Source organism: Equus przewalskii, chromosome 7 (assembly GCF_037783145.1).
Source record: "Equus przewalskii isolate Varuska chromosome 7, EquPr2, whole genome shotgun sequence".
Classification (NCBI taxonomy): Eukaryota; Metazoa; Chordata; class Mammalia; order Perissodactyla; family Equidae; genus Equus; species Equus przewalskii.
In genome coordinates, this window is record NC_091837.1 from 8,045,568 (window position 1) to 8,069,263 (window position 23,696).

The 23,696-nt window shown below is 42.7% G+C and overlaps 1 protein-coding gene and 1 long non-coding RNA gene across 51 annotated transcripts in view; one reads left to right on the plus strand and one right to left on the minus strand.

Moving 5' to 3' along the window:
• The window catches only part of MTMR3 (myotubularin related protein 3), a 142,076-nt gene that overhangs the window by 4,216 nt on the left and 114,164 nt on the right, over positions 1-23,696 (minus strand). For 13 of the 50 annotated variants that reach the window (XM_070628562.1, XM_070628554.1, XM_070628552.1 and 10 more), the window contains 11 exons: positions 22,547-22,660; positions 17,963-18,168; positions 17,308-17,439; positions 16,224-16,335; positions 9,556-9,751; positions 8,719-8,904; positions 5,961-6,131; positions 4,583-4,728; positions 2,450-3,806; positions 1,202-1,312; positions 649-737 (listed from right to left, as the gene is read on the minus strand). In XM_070628562.1, coding sequence (XP_070484663.1) covers positions 649-737; positions 1,202-1,312; positions 2,450-3,806; positions 4,583-4,728; positions 5,961-6,131; positions 8,719-8,904; positions 9,556-9,751; positions 16,224-16,335; positions 17,308-17,439; positions 17,963-18,168; positions 22,547-22,660 — 2,820 coding nt within the window. The remainder of the gene's footprint in view (positions 1-648; positions 738-1,201; positions 1,313-2,449; positions 3,807-4,582; positions 4,729-5,960; positions 6,132-8,718; positions 8,905-9,555; positions 9,752-16,223; positions 16,336-17,307; positions 17,440-17,962; positions 18,169-22,546; positions 22,661-23,696) is intronic. The other 37 variants (XM_070628566.1, XM_070628558.1, XM_070628549.1 and 34 more) reach the window with 5 other exon arrangements.
• Positions 1,233-7,954, plus strand: LOC139084700 (uncharacterized). Its single transcript, XR_011542320.1, has 2 exons — positions 1,233-1,379; positions 2,241-7,954. It is a non-coding gene; the product is annotated as an uncharacterized lncRNA (long non-coding RNA).

The following is a 23,696-nucleotide window of genomic DNA, read 5'->3' on the forward strand; positions in this document are numbered from 1 at the left end:
TTTCATTTTCAATCTGGATTCACTAGTGTGGGCGAGCTGTGTCATGATTCAGATAAACTGCCTATCCCAAGAACACTGAACATCCTCCAGATAGTCATCACCCCAGCTGGGACAAAGCATCCCTAGCAACTCACTGCACCAACTGAGAAGGAAGAAAGAAGTCAGGAGCCTACTCAGCTGTCCCTTCTAGTATCCCCAGCTATGTCTGCTCACCACTGGCACAACGAAAACAAGTTTGGGGTCAGGGAGCGGGCGTAAGAAGTAGGAAAATGAAGTTCCCTGCCCACAGCAGGAAAACTATTTTTGCTCATAGCAGCATGCTGAAATGGGAAGAAATCTTATTCTAGTAATAAGAAATGGCAGTTTGGGCGGTGGACCAATCCTGGAAGTAAAATAAATAAAAAGGGACATCATTTGTACATTTCAAAATTTAGTCATGATCACTCTGAATTGGAAGAAAGACACCAAATGCAGTTCTGCAACCACCAATTATAGAGGCACAAAAGATGAGCCGGGGTCCTGTAAACCTGGGGTCTGTCTCAGCCAGAACACTGCCAGCCCAAGGCCTGCATCTCTCCATCTGCAGGCTCCAGGGGCCAGTCTCAGCCTCCACATCCCTGTCCACCCCACCACACACCCCAGTGGCACCTGCAGTGGTGCTTCCTGCTGGCAAGCCAGAAGGTGCTGTCGCACGCATAGCAGTGGGCCGCCAGGTGGTCAGGGAGCCAACGGGTCATCTGTAAAACATACAGGGCCAGGTTAGTGACAGGAGATGGGCCATCCAGCTGGAGCCAGCAGAGCCATGCTGGGGGCAGCAAGAGTCACAAGGACCACATTGGCTCTGGTGGCACCAGCCCAGGTCAGATGTCAGTAGTACAAGAAAGGCGTCCAAATCGTTTCCCTGGAAGGGACTCGAAACTCCCCTGAGATAAAGTGGCAGGCAGCAGCACCCTGTGTGGCTGAGAGCTGGCAAGGCTCCAGTTCATAGAGGCAAAGAGGAGAGAGGGCCAGTTTGCTGAGTCTCCCTGGCACAGAAATTCTAGGCTCGATGGGGTTTCACAGGCGCTGAGATTCACAGAAGCTCAAGGCTACGTGTGCTATGAGGTCACTCCTTAGCCAAGGGCATGGGGAAAGGATGGGGAGGAGAAGAACTGCAAAAGAGTTTCATGGGTGGCACTCAGAACAGGGGCTGAGCCTGTACCTCTGTGTCCTGTTTATCCACCTGCTCCCAGCTGGCTTCAGAGAAAATCTCTGTGCTGCAGCGAGACAAACAGTTCTGATCCAGATTGCTTTCCGAGTCAGGGATTGAAGTCTGTTGGCAAACAAACACAGCTGAACAGAATGAACCTGGTCTCCTCCCAGAAGAAGAAAGGGGCTTGGTAAGGAAGGGAGCACTGGGGACATGGGGTGGGCCTGGGTGTTAGGGCTGCCAAATCTGTAGGTGCATCAGCCATCAAGAAGTGGGTTGAGCAGGTGCAGAGACAGGGCTGAGCTCAGCTGGAAGAGAGATACACAGGTCTAAGGCTGCGAGCAGTGACTCTGGAGTGCAGACAGGCTCTGGGTTCTAGAAAGTGAGTGGGGCAGAAGAGACCAGAATGGAGTGGGAACTGAGTGTCAGCTGCTCCAAAGAGCCTGTCAACCCAACCCTGCCACTTACATGTGTGTATTGAAACTGAGTGCTTTGGGCATGTCCTCCTCTCTCTAAAGGACTTTTCAGGAAAATGAGAAACCATCATCACTAGGAAGTTAGTTTGAACTGAAAGTCATTGGATGAGCCCGCCTTTAATGTACACTGACTGCTTTTAGAGCCAGGCTCACACCTGAACTTGAACACATCAAGTCAGACCCACCCAGTGAGAACGCCTCCTTGAGAATCTCCCCTCAGGTACCTGCAGTTCCAGTCACCAGGCCCCATTACAGTGCCAACTCCTCGACAGTACTAGAAACCAACCCCTTCTCCCCATTTCTACTGCCATCACTTGCCACAGGGTGGGTATGAATACCTGCTAAAAAAAGAACTAAACCTTCACAGTTACAGCCCATGTTTGGGGAGGCTAACAGTTACTAGCTACTGGGGTAGGACAGGCACTATGATTTGACAGGAATATTTCACACTGCCTTACAAATATTCGGCCCAGTTGTTCAAGCCCTTCTTAAGATACATAATCCTCTCTCCAAAGAGATTTGACCAACCACGTAGTGAGTGCTAACTCTCTTCCTTGTTCTAACTGCCGAAACAGGACACCTGCGGAAAATACGCAAGGCAGAAAAGAAAGAGGCAGACGGCCATTCATATGCCCTTCTCCAGCCTCTCTCAAGAGGGCTACTCTGGACCTTTCCAATTCTTTTAGAAATCTCTACCAATCATCATGCAGTAGGCACAAAGGGTGCCCAGCCTCAGTGTGCCCTGACTCCTTGGACAGTTGTGGAGGCACCATGATGTACTCACTACTTCATCCCCAAAGTCCCCATTGAAGTGCAGGGAGCTGGTCAGGTACTGGCTCTCCAGGCGACTCCTTAGCTCCTGGACTTGTTTCTTCAAGGTCTCCACTTCCTGCTGATGACCTGACTCAATCTGACGCAGGCGCTGTTGGATAGTGTCCGTGTACACAGGCATGCCATCATCATCCAAGTGGCTGCGAGAAGGCTGGTCAGGGCTGCCAGTTGCAGACGGCCTCCCCGAGTGGCTGTGCAGCCACTTGTGCAAGTTCCTTGAGTGTAAGTGGGCAGAGCTGCAGCTTGTGACAGACAGCTGGCGACTCAGTGAGTCCTTGCTCCTACCAGCCTCCCCATTGGCGCAGTGCCCATTGGGGGTGGGGTACTTCTGGAGGGTGCTAAGCCCTAGGGGCTGCTGCTCTGAGGCCTTATTTTCAGTCTCTGGGGCACCATTGCACACGAGCCCCTCTTTACATTCGGCTAAAGGCAAGGCACAAGGAGAATGCATTGGGCTGTGGATGCTGTCAGGGGAAGTCCTATGCACCAAAGATCCCACTTGAGGCCTCTCAGTCAGGCTCCTCTCCAAAGGCCTGGGCTCCAAGGCTTGAGGAAGCATGTCCTTGCCACTGAACCTGCCACTGTTTACCAGGCAAGGTCTAAGATGGCCTTGGAGCTCACTTTCTGACTTCACTTTATCTTCCATTAACATGTCCATGGAGCTGTCTGTGTTTGATCCTCTGGCCTCAAATGGGACTTGGGAGGGCAGCAGAGAACTTGACTGTGAGGTGCCATAGCCAGCTTGTGCATCTACTGGGATTGGAAGAACTGCTTCCTCCCTGTCCTCTGCGACAGCTCCTGTGTGAGGCTGTTCTACAGGGACCTCTTGGGCATCCTCTCCCCTGAGAGGCTCCTGGAGAGAACTGGGGAGAACAGGATGACTCCTCAGAGCAGCAGCATCCAGTTCCGGGATTTGATGAAGTACAATGGCAGAGCCCTCAGGGATCTTCCCCCTGTTCTCCTTTTCTAAGAGCACCTCCTCTTTGACCTGCATCTCAATGCTCCCCCTGTGGGCAGGCTCCTCTACCCCACTCTCCTCTTTGGTGGCCTCTTGCAAAATGTTCTCCATCTGCCCCTCGGCCACTCCAGCTGCAACAGACAGCTCGGCGCCACCCAGCACTTTGGTTGGCTTCCCCAGGCTGTCAGGATCAAGAGGTTCCTCTCCAGGACCAGCCAGGCTGCTCAGTTCTAGTGAGCGCCGGTGCTCCTGCCACTTCTCGTTAAGGCTTGGGTCACTGCTGCGCCGGCTGGCTAGAGGCACTGTGTTGTCGCAGGCTGTGGTCAGATTGTCAAATGATCTAGTCTTTGGTAGCCTACAAACAAGAAGTTTGGGGGAAATGAGAATCTGAAGCTGTTCGGAGGGAAGTAGGAGACAAGAGGTTTTAACAGGCAGTTGTTTCATAATTGGGTCTTTCATCACTACTCAAGAAGCTACGGCATCTCTGAAATGAGGCTCAGACTGCTGGAAAGGCAAAGCTCCGAACGAGTCCTCCTTCTAGTCGGCAAATTTCCTCTGGTCCCACCCCTACCAAATGCCTGATACATACCAGTAAGCTAACAGCAAATGCTATTTTAAAAAGATGTTCTTCATGGTACTGCTGTGTTTCTCAACTAGCAGCAAAGGAAAATAGCATTGTTGATTTTCTGCTATTACAATATTTTAAATTAATTTATTATTTATCAGTCTGAATTCAGTAAAGCTAATTCACAGGTTTAAAGCCAAACTTTCTATCATCTGACAGCATCTGCCTTTCAAGCCCAAGAAGACAAATCATGGCAGGGAGGCAGGAGCACAGAGTAGTGACTGAGATTCAAGCCAGAGGGTCACAAGGAACCCAGAGGATTTGCTCCATCACTGCTTGGTACATGCAGCAGAGCGATGTAGTGACAAGGCCCAACACCCTTCAGGAAACGAGGCTCTTATGGCCTCATAGCCCAGAACCATTATACCTTCCCTGAGAAAACTTTAGAGATCTAAGAAAGATGTGGGGAGCCAGACAATGTCATGATCTCTGACCCTCCCTGGCCACGTTCCAACACAGGAATAACCCACACAGAAAAGGCCCCTTAGCATCAACCCTGGGCTCACCGGCTCAGGGGTGGATCATCAGGGCTGGTGCCAGGTGCTGGGTATGGTGCACAGCTGTCGTCCACAGGGGTGGACGGGGAAGGGCAGGGCAGATACACTGCACTCCACAGCATTAGATTGCGCACGTGGCACACAGGGTACAGCACCTGAGGAGAGAGCAGTGGACACAGGTTTAAACAAGTCCCAACAAGCTTTTAGAAATGAGGGTCAGGAACAAGCACCAAGCTGGAACACCCAACAGGTCTTGCACTATCTCCAAAGGGAATTAGCATCAGTGGATGCAGGTCTCTCTCCCAAGAAGGCCTATAAAGGACTAGAGATTTTTTTGGGGGGACAACATTTTTCACCTGCGAGCCTCTTTGCCGGCATGAAAATCTAAAGGATTTTTTAAAATATCCATCTCTCATTAATTATTTCTTAGGTCAACTTTATTGAATGTCTGACTTTGCTCAGCTTAATTTGTTGCTTTTACTGCATAAGAAAGTGAGTCATTCTGCTAGATGGTGGTTGTCTGTTCCCTGGTATAAAGGCTTGGCTTTAGAAGACACTGTCAAACCTGTTTTATAGGATCATTTAAATTAATCATGTGAAAAGGAGGGAATTTTCTTCCTGTATTGTCACTTCTCCAGCAGGCACAGTGAAGGAGAGAGAGAAGCAGTTAGTGTAAATTTTTCCTCTGACTACTTAAATGTGTGAAAGGTATATTAATAGTCCAGCAAAGCAATATAACCTCTGATTAGCCTCCTTTTGACTTCTTTAGAATTTAAGATGCATTCTGACAAAAGGCATGTTACAATGTATTAACTCTCAGACGCAAGTGCCTCTTTTTCTCTGCTTAACAGAAGGTGTTCCTTTGAGGAACAAAGTGTTAAAGGACCTGCCTGTTCTCTGTGTGAGCAGAGAATCACACAGAGACACGCATGCTAACGTCACAGAATTTTCTGCTCTCAGATAGAAGCTGCAGTAGATGTCAGTGCCTGTTGACACTGGAAGGGTGCTGGGGGCCTGGTGGCAGCTCCTTCTGAGCTATCAGGGTCATCGAGGGAACGACTTAAGTGCCTCTTCCACTCACTAGACAGAACACGCTAGGCGCAAGTTAAGCTCTGATGAAGGTGCCAGAAAAGACTGGTATCGAGAAAGGCAAAGTAGAGATGTGTATTAATCAAACCACCCTGAGCAAAGAGTGGTCAGAAGCAAGCCAGAGCATCACCAGGAAACAGGCCTTTCTCAGGATGGTGGTAGGAAAAAAAAAGGAACCAACCTATCCAGAGACAACAGAAATGCCATTAAGAAGGGTCGCTACTCAAAAACACTCCCATTAGTCCCCACTCCCAAATTCCTTCTGCTGATCAGGGAAGGAAGGCTGAAGGATACATACGGCTTCTGACTGAGAGGAATACAGTAGGTTTTTGAAAGCCTTGTTGCCGGCCCGAAGGAGCGACCACACGGAACATGTTCGTTCCTGAGTATGCTTTTCCCCTCTCTCCTTGGCGTTGTTGCACAGGAATGTTCCAAAGAGGCAGGAATAGGTATGTTGCACCAGTTTCACCTATGGGAGTCCAACAAGGCAAAATCAAGCAATAGGGTATGCATTCTCAGGGGGAGGTCAGCCCAGCTGAGCTACCCTTCCCCCACATCCCTGAGAGCACTTCAGATCACACTCAGTAAAGATGGGGGAACCAAGTAAGCCACACAACCGCACCTCCTCACCACACCAATTCTAGAGTGCCAACCCCAACCACCATCACTCCTGAGTCAAAAGAGCAAAGATAAATCATTGGAACACCCACTCCTCTTGGCCTCCCTGGCAAACAGTCTCTGAGGCCCTAAGTTAACAACCCCCCTCAAGAGTGACAGAGTATAAAAACTGGGTACTGGAGCAGATCAGTGTGCAACCTAAGTCTGAGAGACATCACATTTCTAAACAATTTTTCATTCAACAAAACATTGTTGAGCATCTCACACACCCCAGATGTTTCTATGGGTGCTAGATATGCAACAATAATCAGACAGCTCTCCTCCCTGATGGAGCTCATTCTAGTTGTGGGGGAGGGGTAAGAACTGCTCTGGACAACACTAAGGCAGGGTAAGAGGGACAAAGCAGTGTGGGAAGGCCTCACCGATGGAGACCTGATAGAAGTGAGAGCGCAAGTCATGTGGGTATGGGAAGGAGGGAGGCAGATGCTCCATGCAGAGGCAAGAGCAAGCACAACGGTATTGAGGCGAGCTAAAGGACACTGCACAAGGAGAAGAATGGTAGGAAATGAGGCTAGAAAGGTAACCTCTAGGAGAGCCGTGCATGCCATTTTGAGGACTCTGACTTTTACTCTTGTGAAACGGAAAGTCATTAGCGATTTTTGAGCAGAGGAATGACGTGGTCTGTCTTATATTTTAGAAGGTTGACTCTCTAGAGCTGGAGCAGGAGATGATGGTGGCTTGGACCAGTGTGGGAACAGTAGAGGTAGCAATAAGTAATCAAGGTTCTAGATATTTTTTGAAAGCAGAGCTGGAGAATCTGCTGACAGACTGAATGTGGAGTATGAAAGAAAGAGGAGAGTTGAGGATGACATAAAAGTTTTTGCCCTAAATAAATGGAAGGATTGAGTTGCCATTTGGTGAATTGGAAGACTTCTGGAAGATCAGGTTTTGGGATGGGGAGATGTGGAAATCAAGAACTAAGTTTTGAACATCTTAAGTTTGAAATACCATTAAAACATCCAAGTGGAGATACTAAGTAGACACATGTGGATAGATGAGTCTGGAGTTAAGTGGAGAGGTCTGAGCTGAAGAGGTATAAAAGTGGGAATCACAGAGAGCAATTAAAGCCACTGGACTGGATGAAGTCCCTAGAGAGGAAGTGTACAGAGAGAACAGCCTGGAGGCTGAGCCCTGGAGCACTCCAACATTCAGAACTGGGAAGGTAAAGAGGAACCAGGAAAGGAAACAGAAAGGACCAGATGGTGAGGTAGAAGAGAACTAAGAGAAAGTGTGCCAGAAGTCAACTGAAGAAACTGCTGCAAGAAAGGAGTGATTAAACTGTGCCAAATATTAATGATGGATCAAAGAAGATGAAGACAGTCAAAAGGTACAAACTTCCAGTTATAAAATAAATGTGTCATGGGGATGTAATGTACAGCATGGTGACTATAGTTAATAATACTGTATTGCATATTTGCAAGTTGCTGAGAACAGATCTTAAAAGTTCTTATCACACACAAAAATTTTCTAACTATGTATTGTGATGGATGTTAACTAGACTTACTGTGATGACCATTTTGCAATATGTACAAATATCAAATCATTATGTTGCACACCTGAAACTAACATAATGTTGTATGTCAATTACACTTCAATAAAAAAAAAGAAGGTGAAGACTGAGAGATGATCACTAGATTACCAACATGAAGGTCACTGGTCACTTTAACAAGAGCAGCTCTGGTAAAGTGGTGGGGTAAATACCTGACTGGTCTGGGTTCAAGAGAGAATGGGAAGAGAGGAATTTGAGACAGTAAATGTAGAAGACTTGAGGCGCTCTGCTGTGAAGAAATGAGCTAACAGCTGGATGGGAATGCAGGACTGAGAAAGGGTTCTGATGAGATGGGAGGCACCACACTGTATACGTATGCTGATGGCAATGATCTGGTAGAGAGGGAAATATGCTGATGCAAAAGACAGAGAGGAGAAACGCTGGAGCAGAGGAGAGGGGCAGGAGCTGGTGCACAAGTGGAGGGAGGGGCTGGAAGAGGGCATGGATAGTGCATCTTCCATTAAAGGAGGGGGCAGAGAGAGTGGGAGAGATGTAGGGGATTTGGTAGATGGACTGGAGAGAGCAGAAGACATTCTATTGTTTCCATTTCTAACCGCTTTTTGAAGCTTCTATTATCCATTTTAAAAGCTAAGTTTAAAACAACTCAAAAACTATGCAAATCTAGTACACCTGGATTCACTGAAACACTTGTTTATGATTATTGTTTTTCAATAAAAAAATAAGAGACAGAATGGCTCCTCCATCAAATTCTAAAAAGGATGCACAGTTTCATGTGAAAACTGACCCACTAACATTTGTGGTGATATGTGGTGACACCCCCATGAATTTAGAAGGTCCTCAAAATAAAGACTTATAAGCCCAAACTCACAAGGAATGCTTCATTGAACTCAAAAGAGCAAGGAAATTGCCTCTGAAGCTGATGAACACAGTCAAGCCACTGCAGAAACACTGGGCAACGCTCGTTCAGATCATCCGAGTTCTCCCCATGACCACACCGGTCAGCAAACTTGTGGCCAAAATCCAGCCACTCCATCTCCACGAGAACCTGGAAACCCTGCAAGGAAGCACCCAGGAGCGACCATTTATGCTTGTCTGTCCAGACTGTGACAGTCCTGATCCTGGTGTCACTGGCAGCAGTCTCTTATAACAGCCTCCCACTAAACCCCATCAGGAGCCCCAACCCAGCCCTACTGCCAATAGCTCCATCCCTGATGGGACACATGCTTAGGGCAATTTCCCAGTTGCCTCAACTCCATTCCATAATCATCAAAAGGATACTCAGCATTTATTTAAGCCTTTCTTGAGTCTGTATTTTTATCCTCTTTCATTCTTACATATTTAACCCAACAGGTGGTTATTACAGAGTAGGGTTCTTTCTCCACAGAATACTCTGTGGTGCTATCTAGACCCATTACCATAATAAGTATGCCAAGATCCTTCCATAGAAGCCCCATTTTCCTGAGGCAGCCAAAACTTTTCCAAGTAGATAGACTGCAAAGGAAAACACGTCTGTATTCTCAATACCTTCTGCCCCATTTTAAGAGCCACAAGAACTGTGGTAGGCATCACCACAATTTAGCTCAAGGTAAAGGAGCAATGATTTAAAAATAAAGAAATTTCACTTTCATCACACCTAACCACCTCGATCAAAATAGGTTCCCCAACTCATCCTGAAGTACTAAATCCCACTCTTTGGTGCACCTACCTCTATGGTTCGGTAATAAGGGTCCAGTAAGAGCTTAGCTAATGCCACAATCTGGGGGGTTCGGTCCCAGCCATCTGAGCAGTGTGCTAGCACTGGTCGCTGATCACGATCCACGGCGTGCACTACCAGAAGTGCCGACTTCAGAAGCACAGACAGGTGATGGAGCCATTTTGTGCTTTCAAGAGCTGAGAGCCAACTATAAGAATAAAAACAGAAGGGGATAAAGAAATGCCGATTTTTATGATTTACTGCATCATGCCAAATACCTGTCAAATTAAAAAGCAATTCCCAAAGATTTTCCCCTCCAAACACACTGCCAAAACAAACAGAAAATTTCTGTATCTTTATAAAGCATGAGACCCAAGCCCTACTATGCAACAGAGGAGAGCCTTAGACATAGGACAGTAATTAATAGGACTATCTTTTGTTCCAAAAATCTTATAGCTAATTTCCCAGAGAGAATATTTAATATTTTTCAGTCCATGGTAGATATAGACCCAATATAGTTGCTCCCCCTTATCTGTGGGGGATATGTTCCAAGACCCCCAGTGGATGCCTGAAACTGTAGATAGTACCAAACTCCTATGTATGCTATGGTTTTTCCTATTCATACATACCTATGATAAAGTTTTATTTATAAATTAGGCACAGTAAGAGGTTAACAACAATAACTAAAAATAGAACAATGATAACAATATACTGCAATAAAAGTTACCATAGATCTTAGCAACCTCAGCATAAAATTTTTTTTCTTTCCTTATTAAGTCGAGAACTTTCACCTTTTCACTTAAAAGAAGCACTTTTACAGCTTCTCTTTGGCATATCTGAATTGCCAGCATCACTACTTTGGGTCCATTATTAAGCAAAATAAGGGTTACCTGAACTTAAGCACTGCGATACCAAGACAGGCAATCTGATAAGTGAGATGGCTAAGGGACTAACAGGTGAGTAGCACATATGGCATGGATATGCTGGACAAAAGGAGGAGTCATGCTCCAGGAGGGACAGCATGAGATTTCATCATGCTTCTCACAACGGTGCACAATTTAAAACTTAGTAATTATTTCTGGATTTTTCCATTTAATCTTTTTGGACCGCAGTTGACTGTGGGTAACTGAAACCACAGAAAGTGAAACTACAGATAAGGGGAGACTACTGTGTAAGTAGTTCTTTCTGGAATCTTCTCCTGAAGGAAATGCAGCCACCTTGAGATGTAAAATAGAAGATATTTATATTTAATGCTCAGCAACTGTGCCCAAGTTCTCAAAAAAAAAAAAAAGTAAAGAAAACTCAAATACAAATATGTCTATAACAGGATGTAAGCCTGATGCCACACTGAAGAACAGAGCAGACAACATCGTCTGCTACCCCCACACCCTAACACCTAGCTTAAGTCTTGAGTGTCTACTGACTAAAACTGGATGGGCTCAAACTAAGGATTCAGACACACACAAATTACTACACCAACGGCTACACAGTATCACTGGGCTTGGCACAGACTGGATTCAGCAGGGATCAAGAAGAACCTTTTTTCGAAAGACCTTCAAGGAAGTATCAGACTCCATAAATTGCCCTGTGGGAGTAATCACAAACTGATCATACTTGTTTTCAACTGTGGTGTTTTTTTTTTTTTTATTGCAGTAACATTGGTTTATAACATATAAATTTCAGGTGTACATCAATTTCTGTGTAGATTACATCATGTTCACCACCCAAAGACTAACTACCATCCATCACCACACACATGTGCCTTTCACCCCTCTCCTTCAGCCCTTTCGCCCTCTTCCCTCCCTTCCTCTCTGGTAATCACCAATCCAATCTCTGTTTCTGTTTGTTTGTTATCTTCTATTTATGAGTGAGATCATACAGTATTTGACTTTCTCCCTCTGACTTCTTTTGCTTAATACCCTCAAGGTCCCTCCATGTTGTCGCAAATGGACAGATTTCATTGTTTCTTATGGCTGAGTAGTATTCCATTGTATATATATATATACCACATCTTCTTTATCCATTTGTCCCTTGATGGGCACCTAGGTTGCTTCCAAGTCTTGGCTATTGGGAATAATGCTGCAAGGAACATAGGGGTGCATGTATTTTTATGCATTCGTGTTTTCATGTTCTTTGAATAAATACGTAGTGGAATAGCACATCACACGGTAGATCTATTCCTAATTTTCTGAGGCATCTCCATATTGTTTCATCAGTTTGCACTCCCAATAGCAGTGTATGAGAGTTCCCTTCTCTCCACAACCTCTCCAACACTTAGTGATTCCTGTCTTGTTAATTACAGCCATTCTAACAGGAGTGAGGTGACATCTCATTGTGGTTTGGTTTGTATTTCTCTGATAGTTAATGATGAACATTTTTACATGTGCCTGTCAGCCATCTGTATATCTTCTTTGGAGAAATGTCTGTTCAGATCTTTTGCCCATTTTTTAATTGGGTTGTTAGCTTTGTTTTGTTGAGATGTATGAGTCCTTTATATATTTTGGATATTAACCCCTTATCAGATATATGGTTTGCAAATATCTTCTCCCAAGTGTTAGGTTGTTTATTTGTCTTGTTGATGGTTTCCTTTGCTGTGCAGAAGCTTTTAAATTTCATGTAGTCCCATGTGTTTATTTTTTGTATTGTTTCCCTTGCTCGGTCAGACATGTTATTTGACAATATGCTAAGACTGATGTCAAGGAGTGTACTGCCTACGTTTTCTTCTAGAAGTTTAATGGTTCCAGGTCTTATATTCAAGTCTTTAATCCATTTTGAGTTAATTTTTGTGTACAGTGTAAGATAATGGTCTACTTTCATTCTTTTGCACTTGGCTGTCCAGTTTTCCCAACACCGTTTACTGAAGAGACTTTCCCTTCTCCACTTTATCTTCTTGGCTCCCATGTCAAAAATTAGCTGTCCAGAAGATGTATGGATTTATTTCTGGGCTCTCGATTCTGTTCCATTGATCTGTGTTTCTGTTTTCCTGCCAGTACCATTCTGTTTTGGTTACTATAGCTTTGTGGTGTATTTTGAAATCAGGGAGTATGATACCTCCAGCTTTGTTCTTTTTTCTCAGGGTTCCTTTGGCTATTCAGGGTCTTTGTTTCATATATATAAATTTTAGGATTCTTTGTTCTATTTCCATGAAGTATGTAACTGGGATTCTGATTGGGATTGCACTGAATCTGCAGATTGTTATAGGTCACATGGACATTTTAACTATGTTAATTCTGCCAATCCAAGAGCACAGAATATCTTCCCATTTCTTTGTGTCTTCTTCAATTTCTTTCAACGTTTTATAGTTTTTTCAGTGTATAGATCTTTCACCTCTTTGGTTAAGTTTATTCCTAGATATTTTATTATTTTTGTTGCAATCATAAATGGATTGTATTCTTAATTTCTCTTTCTGTACTTCATTGTTAGTGTATGGAAATGTAACTGATTTTTGTATGTAGATTTTGTATCCTGCAACTTGACCATATTCATTTATTATTTCTAAAAGTTTTTCAGTGGATTATTTAGAGTTTTCTATATATAAATCATGTCATCTGCAAATAGTGACAGTTTCACTTCTTTCTTTCCAATTTGGATCCCTTTTGTTTCTTTTTCTTGCCTGATTGCTCTGGCTAAGACTTCCAATACTACATTAAATAAGAGTGGTGAAAAGTGGGCATCCTTGTCTGGTTCCTGTTCTTGGAGGGATAGCTTTCAGTTTTTCTCCATTGAGAATATTAGCTATGGGCTTGTCAAATACGGTCTTTATTATGTTGAGGTACTTTCCTCCTATACCCATTTTATTGAGTTTTTATCACAAATGGAAGCTGTATCTTGTCAAATGCTTTCTCTGCATCTATTGAGAAGATCACGTGGTTCTTATTCTTCATTTTGTTGACACAGGGATCATGTTGATAGATTTGCGGATGTTGAACCATCCCTGTATCCACTTGATCATGGTGGATGATTTTTTTAACGTATGATTGTGTTCGATTCACTAGTATTTTGTTGAGGATTTTTGCACTTATGTTCATCAGCGATATTGGCCTGTAATTTTCTTTTTTTGTGATGTCCCTGTCTGGTTTTGGTATCACGGTAACGTGGGCTTTGTAGAATGACTTAGTAAGCTTCTTCTCCTCTTCAATTTTTTGGAAGAGTTTAAGAAGGATAGGTATTAAGTCTTCTTTGAATATTTGGTAGAATTCACCAGGGAAGCCATCTGGTCCTGGACTTCTATTTTTTGGGAAGTTTTTGATTAATGTTTCAATCTCCTTACTGGTGAGTGTTTATTCAAATTCTCTATTTCTTCTTGATTCAGTTTATGAAGGTTGTATGATGATAAGAATGTATCCATTTCTTCTAGATTATCCAATTTGTTGGCAGATAGCTTTTCATAGTATTCTCTTACAATCTTTTGTATTTCTGAGGTGTCTGTGGTAATTTCTCCTCTTTCATTTCGGATTTTATTTATTTGAGCCTTCTCTCCTTTTTTCTTGGTGAGTCTAGCTAAAGGTTTGTCAATTTTGTTTATCTTGTGTTGACATTTTGTTTCTTGTGCCTTGTCATGAATTTACTCCCCACCCCCACCAACAAAAGCTCTGATTTTTCCAAAACACAGTATTAGTAGTCAGGACCACAGTCTAGCCCTTCAAACATACTTCTGTCATGGGGGTTCTGAGAAGGCTTTGGCCAAGACTAGGCTATAAATGCCTCTTAAACCTTGGGGAATGGGTATGAATTTTTGAAATAGTCTAAGGAAGGGGTCTGTCCAGGCAGACAACAAAATGTAGTGCATAAACGTGGGTTTCACATGAATTAGCTTGGTCTACCAACCAGACTGTGGATCCTCAAAGGGTGGACACAGTGTCTCAGGCACAGCTGTAAGCCCAGCCCAGTAGCTAGCATACAGTGAAGATTCCTACTATTTAAATCATGGGTAAAAATTCAATCTCAACACTTTCTATCTCCTAATAGGTACCTGAGAAACATTTTTCACTGTGGATCAAGTGTTTATTCTCATTCCTTACACAGTCTTAAAAGAAACCAAGTCTTAAAAGATAAGGATTAGGAGAGCAAATACTAAATTATCTCTTGGCCCCTGGAGAAATGGTAAACAAGGACCAGTGTAAGGTTCCCTTGAACCTTACTAAACTATTCTTACATACCAGTTGATGTTGTCCATGCCTAACAGAGAAAGCTGTATTCCAGAATCTGCCAACCAAGCAGGTGCTGAGAGATTCCACACTTGCTTGTCCTATTCTCAAACTGTAGTAGAAATATACCATGCCCTAGCCCTCCCACAGCCTCAATCAAGTGTCTGGAGGCTTGCGTATAGCTGGTCGCATCACTGCCACAGCTTCTTTTTATCCACAAGGGAGGCTCCAGTATTATGATTTGCTGCCAAATACACACAAAGCATTACCTTCTTCCTTAATAAAATCCCCTAGACATTCATTTGGACCAGGCAAGGGCTAATTACAACCTTTTGACTCTGAGTTATAAAACAGTGTTTTAAAAAAATTTTTAATATATGGAAGATATTAGAGAACAGGTAGTGTTGATTCTATCCCTTCATTTTACAGACAGGAAAACTGATGCCCACGGTAGTTAAGCCACTTGGCCAAAATCACACAATCAGTGGCAGATCTCCTGAGTCCTCAGCCAGGCTCTTTCTATGCCCCACAAAGAGAGTGCTACTAGCTGGGTTCTGGAAATGTGTAGCAGATGCAAGTTGCTAATCCCCAAAGCAGAGCAGCAATCTTATTTCTTCAGTCAGGCTTTCCCCAAGGGCAACTGCTTCACCCTCTGGGCTGATTGCAACTGTGATGAATTTAATCATTTGCTCCCAGGAGTTAGTACAAGTGATTCAGGCAGCCATTTGATTTAATAAAGTCAAATAAAGAATGCTGCAAAAATTGATGTGATCATGAGATCTACTGAACAAAACTCGGGGAAATAGCCATGGGCTCCAGCACAAACACCAGAAAAGAGAAAATTCTGTATTCTCTGGCACCATTTCTGGCTTCCTGAAAGAGTAAAACAGGAGCTTTTAAATATTTATCTGTCCATATTTGTTTTACAGAGCATTCCTAATTTGTCTTGTATTCAAACAGTGCCCTTGGCGGGAGGGGATATTATTTAACCTTCCTCACTGCAAAAGCCAGCCATTCACTTTTAATAAGCAATAAAAATCAAGGTAATGTTCTTAGTAAATAAGAGAGGGTAATTTAGAAATCAGAAGCAAATGGAGAAAGAACTGACCTAATGGCTAGTTTAAAGAAAGTTTAACCCCTTCTAGAACATGATGAATAAATTTTGACTCTTCATGGTAAAACATCCCAGTTCATAGCAGGTTAAGTGTCACCAGAGGATGTCAAAAACAGAGAATTAAATTACTTCAGGCCAAAAACAATGTACAAAAGAAGGAAGAGGTCCCAGGAAAAACAAGAATGCAACACTTCTGTTTTGAGAGCTGAGGCTGGTTCTGTGCTGCACATTTTTAAACCTTTCAAAGGGCTGATTTTTCTCCTGGCTCCTCCTCTGTGTTGCCATGCTCCTAACACAGGAAGAAGAATACCCGCAGAGACTTAAAGTAAAACTGAAGTCTAAGAAGAAACAGAAGAAAAGACACCTCCAAACTCATTTTTTTTAAAAAAAGCAATGCAGAATTAAAGCAAAGGTCTTACTTTCCCGGATCTGGCATCTGTGTGCAGAGCAACCGCAGGGACTGAAAACTCCTCCGAATTGAATGAATATTTGCCATCCCCATAAATACAACTTCACAGTTTGGGTAATACTCTGGAGAGAATAACAATAAAGAGAACACAAATATGCTGAATTTAAAGCCCATATGGCCAAATTTAAAAGCAGCAAACTGGCTATAAAACAAACCATTGCAGCTGCTGACTAATGAAACTGCAGCGTTTTGATGCCTATTAGCCCAGTCCTTTATTAGGAAAGGAAAACTGCTTGAATTTTAGCTGTCTCGGCGAAAAGGAAGGATAGATTTGAGAAACATAAAACAGGAGCTGTTATTTTTTTTAAAAAAGTCTATATACTTCCATCTTAGCCCAGGTTTACTTCTTGGGCCTCAACTAACTTATAGCTCTGGAATCTCTTTGAAAAGAGCCTATTAGAACAATGCATTTCATGCATTCAAATTCCACTTTGGTATAACTGCTTTTAATTTCCAGTTTAGATCACATGTGAGTAAGGAGCTTGGTGCCTCTACCTGCTCCATCAGCACACAACTGGCGCTGAAGGGGTCCCTCCTTGGAGAAAGCCAGCATTCAAACAGTGGGGGTGTTATAGGTCAGGACAGAGGTGCTTTGCTAGAGTTTTGTATTTACTGCTTCAATTTCCAGCCCAGGTTTTCTAAGTAGAAGCCATGTGAGGAGTTTTCTGTGAGGCCAGTGATGAGCATACCCACTGACAAAGGCAACAAAAAGCTTTTAGAAGGCTGAGAAATTGAGCCACTAAAGAAGCAGCTTCCAAACATGAACAGGCTTCATTATGGGAGAGGATTTACTTTCCTTATCACCTAAAGGTTGGCAGAGGGAAGGAAGATTATTTGGTTTCACTGCACCTCCTCCTCCATTTCTCTCTTGAAAAGAACATACAGTGTTAAGACTCCAAAGAGCTCCAGCTCCCTCAAGATAGGCTGAGGAACATGGCTAGCCATTCATTTCAAATTGAGAACTAAGACCCCCTTCAGCATGGGCTGGATTCACAAGGACAGCGTGTCAGAGGACAAAGCACTGTCCACCTTACCTGGGCATTCACACCCTCCTCCTTTGGCTCGGTTTGCCACAGCTGCTGCATAGGAGCGTGCATCCAAGATCAAAAGCTTCTGTGGTTGGATGGCCAAACTCTCTGCTCCTGAAGTATTTGACAGAGAAGAATCTAGGGACATCAGGAGTGGGGAGGACAAACTAAATGAACCTGTCGCTCCCAGAATTGTGCAAAATAAGAACCACAGGCGCATATTATACAGTACCAAAAAAATTCAATGAAGTGAAATTCACCTAACCAGAACCTTTGATACCTATGACTTCTCTCTTTAGTTTATCTTCTGTTTTGCCTACAATTTCCTATACATCATTTCTACATCTGTAGTCCTTTAATGAAGCCTGGTGTTTTCCTCCATGGTCTGGAGACACTGAAGGTCTCCTATCACATATATACTCCATTCTCGTCATGATGGCAAGAAAGACAACAAACACTCTAGTTCTCGTAAACCAAGTTTAAAACAAGGGGCCTTCTGGTTCTTTGTCAAGACCTGTGACTCCTTAAACAATTCTGTCAGTTGAAGCTTTGCTCTCTCTCTTCTATGAAAAGAATTCTGTCTCACAAGGAAAAGGCCACTTCGAGGAAAGGTTCTCAGATGCTATAAAAATTGCTGTGACGGATCCAGGGAGTCCCTTACCAAAGTCCACGTCAGAAAGGTCTCCTGGATTGGGGAAGTCTCGAGGACTGTTCCTAGTTGATAGCTTGCTGCCACCTGATCGGGAGTCAGAGGCACAAGCTTTGGCTACTGACTGCACCAGGTGCTCATCATCGGCATTTCGCCAGCCCCACCAGCTGACCTCTGGCTGTCCACAACGGGCAATGACAGCTCCATTGCTCTGGTGCCTGTGCAGAGAACAAGACACAACAACTGTACCCATCCCGATGGCCCCATTCAGATGCTCTGTTGCTCACACAAAAAGTGAGGTAGTGGATTTTCAATGCCTTAACAAACAACCTGACTACAGGTAAGTGATGGGTTAGCTTCAAGTCTTCTCAGGGCAGAAATCTTATATAGCAACAAGAATAATAACAAAACCTATTTGGATCTTTCTCATTTATCATACCATTTTAGAGACAAACACAATGATAAATGTGTTAGAGAAAATTTAATATTCATAAAGTAAAAGTTTGAATCTTTAAATTTATTTTTGGAAAATCAGGAAAAAATAATCTACAAATACTACACTAATTCTTCTACTCAATAATGAAACATTAATCTCTCCTTTTTAATACTGCACCTGACTATCCTGGCATAATAGATGCTGAAACAGAAACATTTGTTTCCTCACTAACTTCTGAGAGCCCACAGCAGCAACTGTGTGCTACTGGGCTGGCTTGGAGATTCTTTTCAAAATAAGATCTCACCTTTGGGACTGAAACACTTACCTGGCCCACAATGGACTGCTTTATAAAATCTCCTGAGATTTCATGAGTCACAAACTACTCTTATTATAGGCAGGTAGCTCAATGAGCCAGCTACCCTTCCTTAAGCTCTTAGAAGGAAAGGTATAGCATAAACCTCAATAAGCCATCCTCTGATAGATCCCCTTTCAAGAAATAAGACCAGAAATCATACTCATAGCCTACTTTAAGATGCTATTAAAACCCAGTCTTTTCCTAATTAGGAATTTTAGTTAGGCAATTTTAGCAATTACAAAGTTATAAAAGTAACATTATTCGGCAATCAAAAGGAATAAAGTTCTAATACATGCTACAACATGGATGAACCTTGAGTATGTTATCCTAAGTGTAAGAAGCCAGTCACAAAAGGCCACATATTGTATGAGTCCATTTATATGAAGTGTCCAGAATAGGCAAATCTGGAGACAGAAACGAGATTACTAGTAAGCCAGAGCTAGAGGGCTTGGGGACGGAATGGGGAGTGACTACTAACAGGTCTTGGGTTTCTTTCTGGGGTGGTGAAAATGTACTAAAATTAACCATAGTGATGACTGCACAACACTGTGAATACACTAAAAAAAAAACCCCACTGAACTACACACATTGAAAGGGTGAAGTATATGTGACATCTCAATAAAGCTATTTTTTATAAGTTATAAAAGTAATCAGTTCTCTGTAAAAATAAATTAGCAGAATAAAAAGCTAGTAAGCAAAAAATTTAAATGTCCCCCAATTGTATATCCCAGAGGGAACTGTCAGTGTCTTGCCTCCCATTAAAATTGTTTCTAAACACATACATGCATATGCATGTAACACATGTGTAGGGTATAGATAAATTTAAATAAAACATACTATTGAATCTATTTGTCTTCTTCAAGGAACAATGTGAGAAAGATTTTTGTTTTTAATCCTAAAGCTCACAAGCTATAAATTAACTTTGGCAATAATCAGATTCCACTGGAACCACCAGTTTTTGCTTCTAGCTTTTAAATTCTCCCTCATTGGAAGAGACAAGTAACGGAAAGTACTTGCATATCGCCAAACACACTCAACTGGCTCACCTGTTGAATGGAGCCAAACTGGAAATAAAACCTCACTGATTCTTAAAATGCCTACTAGCATATAGTAATAGGAGCCAGGTAACCGCTGAGCTGACTGATGCCAAACCTTTATAGCAGAGGCTGGCAAGGCATTTCCTGAGCATCCTCTTCCTCTGCAATGCTTCCCAGTAGTACCCAAGAAGGACAGAAGATGGCACTCTTCAGCCTGGGTCTTGAGATTTAAGGGCCATGGCATTATAATCGCTAGACTGCAATTGAGCTGTTGCAATAAGCAGCTAAGTTTTTTGCAGTCTTCGAAGATGCTTTAGACTGCATGAAAGAGAATTAGAACACTATAGATAAAAAAATCACTAAAGAGCATATCTATCATTTTAACAAAAAGGACCAGTGAAAGTATAAAAATTAAGATGTCCAATGGATGAATCCCCTACTAAACAATGAATGCTTCAATTTTATATAGAAACACATAAATATTCAAACTATCCCCAAGTTAGTATTAGGCAAGCCCCCTAAATGTCTAGACGTTTCTAACAATCACTCAATGCACAAAAGGGGAAGCTGTGAACTGCACTACAGATGGGCGGCCTTCGCACCATCTTGCTATGTTAGAGCAATCTCTGTCTTCAATAATAAATCCAAATAAGCACTCTCTCATCACAGCAGGAGAAAGCACTAATCAGGCACTGGTTCAGCATGGTGCTGTCAAGTAACTGCTGCCAGCAACCTCAGGAATCATTACTGTAGTCTACAGACAACTAAACTCAGTAAATGTATGTTGGACTCAGAAGCATCCTGCCACCTGGACTGGCAAAGCAGAAAGTGGTAGTGGTACAATATTCCAAAACATTCTTCAACATACCCCTTACAAAGCTCTCAAATAATATAACAACCTAGTTTGGAGCTCAGAAATACAAGACACACGTTCTGAAACAGAGGCCAGTTCCTGGAAGCCTGGCTGATTTTATGTGAACTACATTAAGAACTTCCATTTGTAATCTTTAGAGACCAGATTTTCTCTAAGAAATTGCAAATATAAATTTTCAGTAAGAGTTAATACTAGGGAATACTATCTCCCACTCTGCTATTTTACTTATGAAATCCATTATTCCAAGATATAGCCAAAACTGAAAAAAAATTTCTAAGAAAACCTGACTCCTCAAAAAAAATTTTCTTCATTTATATATACTCTGTGGTCTTTAGAAAGGGTTGGAAAAAACCCTATGGCTCATGCCCTCTAGAATAAATTTTAAAAGGGGAAAAAAGGCTTCCAATGTTTACTCTAAGAAGTTTTTCTTCAACCTACACTCTTACGCTTCTCTACCAACAGGGAGAATTCACCTAAAGCCCCTTACTTAGAAAATGAGAGTCCTTTCCCCTTATGCTCAAAGTCAGCAAACCCCACAATGCCAGGGCTGCTAAACTAACACAGCTGTTGGCCACAGAGCAGCAGCTGGCTGCTTTCCCTATTTGAGCTGGGCCGATCACTGATAAGACTCATAAATCCTTTCAGCTTTAACTGTTCTCTAATTCCTGTGTCATCCTTATCACTTGAGTGATAGGTAAATTTGGTGACCTACTTTTCTAGGGGTGTCTGAAAACAACAGTGATGAAAATTGAGATTGAAAACTTAATGGGTTCCACGGGCCAGAAGCAAATACTTTTCCATCTCTCTCTATTCAGAGTGGCCATCAGAATTTGCCTTTAGTGGACTAAATGAACAAGCTGGTTATCTCGGTGAGAATTCCACAAGGAGATAAATCCCCTCCTCCAACCTCAGTATTTCAATAGAATGCCTCCTGGCATGAAAGAGTTTCTAACTGTGCTCTACTGGTTTGGTCCAAAATTAAGAAGAGTTCAAAAAGTGTGCAAACCGGAGAAAATGAAATCGAGAATGTGAATATTACAAGGAGATGAGATTTGAAACAGTTCCAAAATAAGAGGGAATGACTTCTTAAAAATTTAACATGATCCTGTGAGAACTGAGCCATTCACTGAATTATAAAAGAAGCCCTCAGGAATACAATCTATTCCAGATATTTCTTAGAGAAGCCCAGTGTTTATAGATTCATATTCAGATGTCACAGCATACCTTCAAAGTGAGAATATTATTTCCATTTTACTAATTTAGGAATAGGCTGAGGTCAATTAGGAACTTCCTCAAGGTGGCATAGCAAGGAGTGTCCGAGAAACAACTTGAACTCCAAAACCTGTGCTCATCACCCCACCACCATCCCCTTCTAGAACTTGCCTCCTTTGGCTCTCCTGCCTTTGATCTCTGAGATCTTCTATCCAGCTAAGACCTAGCCGTCTTCTCTAAATCCTTCCTCTCAAAGCAGAGCTCTTCCATGTGTTAAATTTTAACCAGAAAGACAATCACAAAGTATTCAACTCTATCCTTGCAATTCTCACTTTCTAGAACTCATCTCTCTCAATCCAAAAGCCAACATCTGAAGCTAAATGCAGTCAGCACATTATCTTCCAAGAGAATGTCAGAAGGATCTTAAAATAGCAAGACCAGCCTCTTTTCTATTGAAATTTTCTAATCAGTGTCAGTTGAACCATCAGCTAGTGTTCTGGATGAAATAAGAAGTGGTGTGTCTGACTAGAAGAACAGCTTTGCAACAAGCAAGCATACAATTACCTAGAAAGTTCACAGAACCCCTCCACTTCACTTCCCAGGTAAACAGCAGGAGAGCTGGCAGACCACATGCAGTGGGCAATAGCACCAGACCGAGGTGGGCCTGGCCAGGCTTACTTACCTGTAGACGACAGCAGGGATGCGCTTCCAGGATCTGAAGCTTGCTACACTTTCTAGTTCTTTGTCAGTGATCCAGGCAGGCACTATGAGCTCCTGTGGATAGCTACCACATAGCCTAACAGGGAAGATGAGAAAGAGGGAGAGGGGGCAGAGGACAGGGAGAAAGGGAGGGAGAAGAGGAAGAGATACTAGGTGAGCCAGCACAAAGATGTTGATCAAGCTACCCCAGAGCCAGTTAAAAGGCAATGAGGAGCATCACTTGAGTCTTGGTCTGCTCAGGAGAATGGGCTGCCTCAAGTGTTTACTTATGTATGTATCATGTGATACTATCTTGGCTTGTTCCACTCAATGCTGCCTTTGGGTAATCTGGCAACCTCAACCATCAATGAAAAAGGGGGGAGTTGAGAGGCAGTTACTCCACCATACCCCTCTGTTATAACAAATACACAGGTCACTTTTAACTACACAGTTGCCCAGTGAATTCACTACAGAAGTGAAAGTCTGTGTCACCTCTACCAGACCTTCAGTCTTTCAGGCTTTTGTCAAAGGGAAACATATGAGAGCCCACAATTTCAAGTTTCCAGAGACCTTAGAAGATTACTAACATATTCTTTGATGTGAACCAAACAGGGTGTCCCAATTATAGGGAACAGGTGCAGCCATGGACATGTAGAAACAGTACCAGAGGTCAGCCATTTGCATGTATAATCACAGCCCCACTGAGCCAAGTTAGTAATGTGAATAAACTATTAATCATAATTTCTATAAAATACACTTCAGAACAAACTACATTCGGAAAAAAAGCTGTTTTCATTAGTGAAGATGCTAGTCAAGCTGGTGCCCTAGAAAGGGAGTATTTATGATAGGTCTTTTTACTTACAGGATGATGTCTCTCTATGGCTATCCCAATATTCCTTTTCAATAGTGAAGGAAATAAGACTTTTAATCCAAATCCTAAAATACACAAACTCCTCCTCCGCCACCACCAACCTGCCCTAGCCTATCTATGCATTAGGGAAAGAGGGAGAAAAACACAAAGTGGCTTAGGAATTAGGGGTTTTGGTCATTCTGCACTAAATCTCTCACTCCTGTTCTCAATTTCCAGAAGACGAAGTATTAGGAATTTAAAAGCCACTGAACCAGCAGAATGG